This window comes from Tenebrio molitor, chromosome 6, assembly GCF_963966145.1.
Source record: "Tenebrio molitor chromosome 6, icTenMoli1.1, whole genome shotgun sequence".
Classification (NCBI taxonomy): domain Eukaryota; kingdom Metazoa; phylum Arthropoda; class Insecta; order Coleoptera; family Tenebrionidae; genus Tenebrio; species Tenebrio molitor.
Window position 1 is genome coordinate 7,861,944 of NC_091051.1, and position 7,705 is coordinate 7,869,648.

The 7,705-nt window shown below is 39.5% G+C and overlaps 1 protein-coding gene across 1 annotated transcript; it reads right to left on the reverse strand.

The window, feature by feature from the left end:
• Window positions 1-1,116: 1,116 nt before the first annotated feature.
• LOC138133575 (fatty acid synthase-like) lies at window positions 1,117-7,488 on the reverse strand. Its single transcript, XM_069051516.1, has 6 exons — window positions 7,434-7,488; window positions 6,265-7,381; window positions 5,554-6,172; window positions 4,604-5,502; window positions 2,809-4,557; window positions 1,117-2,756 (listed from the first exon to the last, which is right to left on the reverse strand). Coding segments are annotated over exons 1-6 (5,961 nt in total). The 5' UTR covers window positions 7,436-7,488; the 3' UTR covers window positions 1,117-1,181.
• Between the last annotated feature and the right edge of the window lie 217 nt (window positions 7,489-7,705).

A 7,705-nucleotide genomic window follows, 5' to 3' on the forward strand; every position in this document is an offset into this window, starting at 1 on the left:
GATAGTGGCGTGCATGTCACTAAACGTAAGTTAAGGGTAGGTTACGAGGGTTCATTCTAAATCTCTCACGCAAATTAAAATCGGGGAGATAGGCGTGATTTTTTTTATTCATGGGTATTAGGTCCTCTTGTTGTGTGTTTCCGAGAGTATGTTTACATTGGCGATGGGGTGAACGCGTGCATCTCGTTGTTTATGCTTGCATGTAAAAATTTCGTAAACAATGTTGTCAACAAAGCAAATGAAGCAGTAATCGATAAGCCGCTCTAAAATGTCGTTTCACAGATTTATATCGCATTTTACGCCCGGACGCTTGTACGCCGTTAAACGCCATACAGGGCATTAGAGGTGTATAATTCAGCCAGAATATGTATTGAAATTGAGTTAACTTTGTTCCAGAAAAGAACAATCAGTTGCATTTAAAAGTGTTTTTCCAATACACCCGCCGGGCTCTGTAATTTGAACACAGTTCTGGAAAATCAGTTCTAATTCCAAGGATATTAACAACTTTTTGCTTCCTGTTAGCGACTGAACTAAAGTTTAAAAAGCTGTAACCTCAGGTCTTGACAGATTAGTATTCAAAAAAGCTTAATGATGAAGTATTTAAATCTTAACTACGATAGTGCTGAAACCGAGCATTGTGGCGCAAAGCTTAGCGCGCCGCTTTGCATGCGGGAGATACTGGGTTCAAATCCCAGGACCTGGGTGGGTTTTTTTCAGGGGTTTTCCCATTCCCACAACATCTTTGATATGAGCACAGGTCTCATATCAAAGATAAGGCAAATTCTGGGTCAATACTCACCCCTCAGTACCTAAAACCCTATTTCTGCACGTATCCATCCCGAATCTTCCAGTCATCGGGGCCGAAAAGGTGAGGAAAGTCTCAGCAGCCCGCCCTCCTTCGGGAAGGAATGAAAAATTGCACGTTTACCCTTACCTTTTAGTCCTGGAATCGAACTAAGTAGGTATTAAAAATAAATGATTCTACATACTTATTCGATTTTCTCTAGACGCACTAGTGAATTCGTATCAAGGTAACTGAATATTTCCTAGGAGTGAGAAATTGTTGATGCTTCGTTAAATAATACAAGGTACAGGTGCGTAAAATAAATATTTGGCATTCTTCAAAAGTTTATTCTGGCGTTATAATTCATATAATACAACCGATTCCATTTTTGCTACATCTAAACGTCTACATGATAATTTTTTAGCTGTTCCACAGTGGTGCTTCTTATTTCGTTAATACCAAGCTCGATATTGTACTCCTTTGATAATATATATTTAATTTCGTAACCCAGAAGCGAATCCATTCCCAAATCGGACAATGTCTTTGAATCATCAATCGAATCTACATCCTTGATTCCAAAAAGACCAGCAATTGCTTCAATGAGAGTTTTCTTTTCACTCGATTCCTCGTTATCATCGGTACACACGCAGCTGATAACAACAGGTGCATCTTGCTGCAGCAATTTGTCTAAAGTTTCCAAGATTGACCGTATTGGCTGGGTAGAAGCTTCCAGCATCTTGACGTTTCCTTTCATCCCGGCTAAAACACCGACATCACCGATGGGCCCCCACTCAATGGCTAAACCTGGCAATCCATCAGCTTGTCGTTTTTCACAAATTCTCTCCATGGCGGAATTCGCAAAACCGTAATTGGTCTGACCTGTATTACCTATGCTTGATGTTATTGACGAGCAAACAACGAAATAATCCAAATTGGGGCAAAGCTTTCGGGAGAGAATGTCCATATTTTGAGTGCTCCAAGTTTTGGGAGCTAAAACATCAGCGAAGTCTTGTGCAGTTTGTTGAGTGATCATTTCATCCCTCAGAACTAGTGCCGAATTGAAAATTCCTCCAACAGGACCAATACGTGAGGCAGCATTTAATAGATTTTCTGCTTCTTGATAGTTGCTGCTGTCGGAAGTATCAACCAAGGCGGTGACTCCTTGGTTCTTCCATTTGTGCAGACACAAAGACTGGTATCCACTGGTGATGCCACGACGAGAGTTGAGCACTAGCTTAGTAGCACCTCTCTCAACTAGCCAGTTTGCTAATTCTACACCAAAACCACCCAAGCCACCGACAAGCACGTAGCATTTATTTGGATCCATGTATGTGCGAGGAAGAGCCAAAATTTTGTTTTCCGGTCCAGAAGATATTTTCATTACAGATTTTTCTCTACGATTGTTAACATGTTTAAAAACAGACTCTATATCGTCTTTGTCAAAAACTCTATACTTCAATGGAACAATAAGTTCTTCCTTCAAATAATCGTTCAAAGTTTCAGTTATTTGACTCAGAATCTCCATTCTTTCTTTGAAAATGTTGGAAACAGTGATGTTATGATAGGAAAAATGTTTATCCAAGAAGTCATCAATTACAAAATCGCTGCTCATATCGATGTCACTGTCTATTTCGACGAAACATCCACCTTTCGCTACACAATTCGTTGACAATCTCAACAGTTCAGAAGAGTGGCAATTAAAAATAATGTCAACACCCCTTCCATTCGTTTTCTTCATTATGACTTCGTAGAATAGATTATCTTCAGAATCGATTATCATGTTTTCTTCTTGTAATTTAGGAAAATGTTTTTTCAATAAGTCTGTTTGACGTGAATTGCCAACAAAGTAAACCGAAGAGCTTTTAGTGAGTGTCAAAGCTACTGCCGCTAAGCTAACACCGTCTGTGCAGTTATGGATAAGAATAGTATCGTTCGGGGAAAATCTAGCTTGAACAAATATGCCGTAGTAGCTCTAAATAATTTCAAATCAAAAAATTGATTTTCTATAATAATTTGTTACTTACAAGTGTATAAGCAAGGGGGATAGTAGCAGCCTCTTCAAAAGTCAGACCGCTGGGAATATTCCAAGTGAGATATGGATGAGCTTCTACTGAAGTAGCCACAGCACCCTTTTGAACTAGTCCCATTACCGTAATCCCATCTTTGTTTACACCAGAATATTCCAAACCAAGATGTTCGTCACCTGGATAAAATCCAGCTTTTCCATTGACCACCAAAAAATCCAGTTCATTGATGCTGGCACATTTTACCGTCACTTTTATGTCAGACAAATACGGAGAGCTTTGCATCCACTGCACATTATTGTTATCCTTGATGAGGCAAGCATTTCGGTACAAACGTGATTCAGAGAGTTGCAAAGGAAGAAACCGGTACGTACCCCAAGAGTTATTTTGGTAAACATTAACTGTCATATCTTTTCTTACTTGTTCCAAATAAAATTTAGATCTGAGTGAAAATGGTTCCATGTTTTTATCTCCTCTTATAAAAAATATTCTCAGGTTTGGACAGATGTGTTCTTGGCGAATACTATTGAAAAGACCAACAATTCCAGAATTGAAGTCTTCGTTTACCAGATAGATTCGTGAGTGTTGGTTTTGTTCCTTACTTATGGCAGCTTTTAGATCTTCAATCCATTTGAAATTGTTATTGTTCACCTTAATTACGGTGTATTGCTCAGGAAGCTTTACCCAACGTCGGAGAAGAACATAAGTTCCTGATTCTGTCACGTGTTGATAAATAACTTCAAAGTTTGTGAGTTCTAAGTTTTGAACTTTGCCAAAAATAAATCTAACTTTGTTGCTACAATTTTCAATAAATTTCATATGATCGGGTTTTATATCCTGAGTAATCAGAAGATCATAGTGGTCATCAATTTCTTTTCCGATTGGGCCAATTTTATGAAATGTGGTTCTTTTGAAACTAACCCTCTCCATCATGTCCCTAAGTATTTCAGTGGCTTTGTCTGAGTCAGTCTCGGCAATTTTGATATTCAAGTTTTCAACAGAATTTTCAGTAACAATTTGCGAAACAACATTAACACTGTGGATGAAAGAATCCATTTCCCTTTGTGTGTCATAATTTTTTACAAAAGCGTATCTACCTACCACCGGTGATATGCTAGAATGGTGTCGTTTTACATTCATTCCGACAATGTGTTTTATTTCTATACCCCCACATTTTACAGACTTTATGTGTTCATCATAACTCAACTTTAACAATGTGTTTAGAGCTACACATTTGAAATGTTTTTCGGGGTGAATGACTATTTCCTCAAATCGCGTAGGAAGACAATGTTCTCTCGTTTCAACCCCCAATACATAGTGGATTATTGTATCAATAAACGCTATCCAGTTCTCGTTCCACTTTAAAACTGCAGATCGTCCGACAAAATCACATTCCTGCACTCCTAAGAAAACTCCATCGTAATTGAAACCTCTCAGATGCATAAATTTATAAAAGTCGTCACTGGTAAGTTTCAATTTGTACTGATCAGGTAATGAAGATTTTACGTTATCAAGAGATTTTCCTTCGACATTTTCGTGAACGAAAATCCATCCGGTTGACACCGGTACTAACTCATCCTTCAGATGTATTTCAAAGTAACCGCTTGTTCTACAAATATTCACAACTAAACTGGTAACAGAATTTCTAAGAAGAAATGTCTGTCTTATTGTTTTCACATTTTTGAAAATTACTGGTAGCTTTGTGAAAGATTTTTCTAACATTTTTGCAAAAGTAGTCCATACTAAAAACTATTTAATCTGACAACAAGAGAAATAAGACATTAAAGAAACTTACTAAATATCCTGAGGCAGGGAGAACGACTCTTCCATCAACAGCGTGGCCCTCCAGAAAGTGATTACTTTGCTCGTTCATATCTATGTCAATGCTGCTTCCGAAGGAACTTTGCGCGTTGTATTTAGGAACATGCCACTTAACACTGTGATCCCATTTTATCAAGCTAGATATCATTGGCGTGTCAATACTAACTGGGAAAGATACAGTTTTGTAAAACTGCGTTAAATCCAAACTCCCACCATTCATGTATAATTTTCCAACACTGGACAACAAATAGTCGAAATTGTCTTCACCTGGTTTGACCAGCGACAACAACGTAACACTCTTATCGAGTGCTCTTCTTAAAATTGACTGGAGGAGACCCATTGGTGCCACCTCGATTAAAATGGCATCTTTGGGTACATATTTCAGCAGCTGTCGAAATTCAACTCTGTTCAAGTAGTTATGGTAATGATATTCTGCTGAATTGTATCTTCCCAATTTACTGTCCCATTCGCTTTCAGGGACCGTCGAAGAGAGCCAACGCTTTGATCTCAACTTGCTATCAGGCAACACATTCTTCACGAAATTGTACATTTTTGAGGCCGCTGGAGCAAGAAGTGGACAATGTAAAGCACGATTCGCAGTATTTACAACTTTGTTGAAGATTCCCCGAGTGGTCAGTTCTTGACAAAAGTCTGTAACGGCTTGGTCAAGTCCCGATATTGTCACACTCTCTTCGGAATTATCGCAAGAAATGAATAATCCTTCGGGGAGTATTTTTGAACACTCTTCCGCGGAAAGTCCAACGGCTGCCATCAGTCCAGGTTCTATCTTAGAAGTAGCGACGGCGTAACCGCGAGCGTAAGCTATCAGCGTTGCTTGTTCAGCGGTAATTAAACCGTCGGCATAAGCACAACCTAGAAGTATTCTTCCAAGCACAGATTCCATACGCTTTACGATATACTTACCGACTTCTCCCAAAGAGTGGCCCATGAACCCTGAAGGTTCAATCTTCATGGAGGTCAAAACATCGGTCAGAGACACCGAAACAGCAGTAATAGCTGTAAAAGTGTTGATAAGATTGTCGAACGTTTCTTTCGTTCCATTCGTGACAACATTTTCTAAATCGATTCCGTAGGGTTTTACAGCAGCAGCGCACTTTTGCATGGTGTTACGAAACACATCAATCTTCATCAAATCTTTAGCCATTTCGGGCCATTGCGAACCCATGCCGGAATAAACAAACCATATTGGACGCTTCTTCGATGATTGATTAATTTCGTAGTGACTCTTGTCAGACAAGACGGCGTAGCCACGATATGTCTGATTATCGATGGGTTTGTTGTATACGTGGTCAATTAGCGACAAGAATTCTTCATTGGCCTTGTTTTCAACAATTGATTCCAACATGAGTTCCACAGCTTCTTTAGTTCTGCCACTAACATTGACCAAGCGGTAGGGTAAGTCATTGGTGATGTTCCTCTTTTCAGTATGTGGACGTACAACAGCATGGGCGTTTGTTCCTCCCCAGCCGAAGGCGTCGACTCCAATTAAACCATTTGGCAAAGGTGTATTCTTCACCATCAGCTGAATTAAAGCATAACATGGAGATAAAAACAATAGCAATTGTCAAATTTTGACTGTCTTTGTTGTTACGAGATATGGTTACAAAGACTCACCTTCAAACGTCCTTCACAAATACCTTTGATTTTAGGATCGGGGTTCTCGTAATGCAGATTCCCTGGAATGAGTCCAGTGCGAATGGCGATAATAATTTTCGTCAAAGAGACCAAACCCGAAGCAGATTCGGTATGACCGAGGTTAGATTTAACAGTTCCAATTAACAGCGGCTCCTTTCGTCCATCACAAAAGAATTCATCAATAGCTTGAGCTTCAATAACGTCGCCGACCACAGTACCAGTACCGTGAGCTTCCATATAATTAACTTCCAATGGATTGATCTCAAATTTCTTGTAAACATATTTCAACATGGCTAGTTGGAACTGGTATGACGGATGAGCAATCCCATCCCGTTTGAACCCATCAGCATTGGCACCAACACCAGATACAGTAACGTAGATTCTTCTACTCTCTTCAACCTTTTGCAAAATCACAGCTACTATAGCTTCCGATTTAGCATATCCCTTCCTGTTTAAATCAAACGATCTACATGTTCCATCCATATGCAACACTCCATATTTTATCAGCAACTCGATGCTTTCACCTGGGTCGAACTGGCTTTGTGCTGCACACACCACAGCCATGGTACAATTGTCGTTAAAAATGGAGTAGACAGCTTCAGTCAAAGCATACAGTCCACCTGAGCAAGCCGTGTCCATGGCCATACTGGGTCCATTAAAATCGAAGATGTAGGAGATCATATTGGCTGCAACAGCAGCCGATCGCGAGAATATCCCACCAGTGGAGCCCACATCAGAGTAAACATTTTTGGTGAGAGCGAGAAACACTCCAGTCTTTGTTCCGCGCAATTCCGTTGGGTTCAACCCAGCGTCCACTACTGCTTCGAAAACAACTTCTAAGAGTTTTCGGAGCGTGGGATCGTAGGTGTTTGCATCTTTCGGATTGATTCCGAAAGAGGCGGCATCAAAAACGTCAAAATCTGTTACCAGACCTAGACGGGGAGATGTCTCCAAGGATTCGTGGGACCATCTGTTGTGGTTGTTTGTCATCAGGTCGGTACCAGCGAAGAGTGATTTTTGCAGTTCTTCGGCGTTGGAGCAATTGGGATAACGGCCAGATATGCCAGTGATGGCGATTGAATCTTTTCGTGGTAACCTTCCAAAAATAACAGTCAGCAAGATTTTTGTTAAATAAATGTGATACTTACATATTTGTATTTGGTCTTGTCGTTTCAAAACACAACAAAAATATAAACGGGTTCCCGAAATGTTCGCTTTTATATGTTAAATAGGATCAACCAATAATAATGATATGTACAATATTGATATCCTTATGCAAACATTACTTCCAGTTATCATTAAAAATGACCACAGAATTGCTAATCTACTGGTAGTTATGCCGTAATTAATTCTGCTTTTTTCCTGACAATAGCCTTATTATTATTCATTATTTTTAATTTGTTACCATTTGTTTTTAACA

What these genes read in the sequence shown, in the direction of transcription:
- LOC138133575 (XM_069051516.1), bottom strand. An exon ending in CCACTCTTTGGGAGAAGTCG is followed by an intron (nt 5,503 to 5,553) that starts GTAAGTATATCG and finishes GAATACTTCTAG; the next exon opens with GTTGTGCTTATGCCGACGGT. An exon ending in TCCCTGCCTCAGGATATTTA is followed by an intron (nt 4,558 to 4,603) that starts GTAAGTTTCTTT and finishes CAGATTAAATAG; the next exon opens with TTTTTAGTATGGACTACTTT.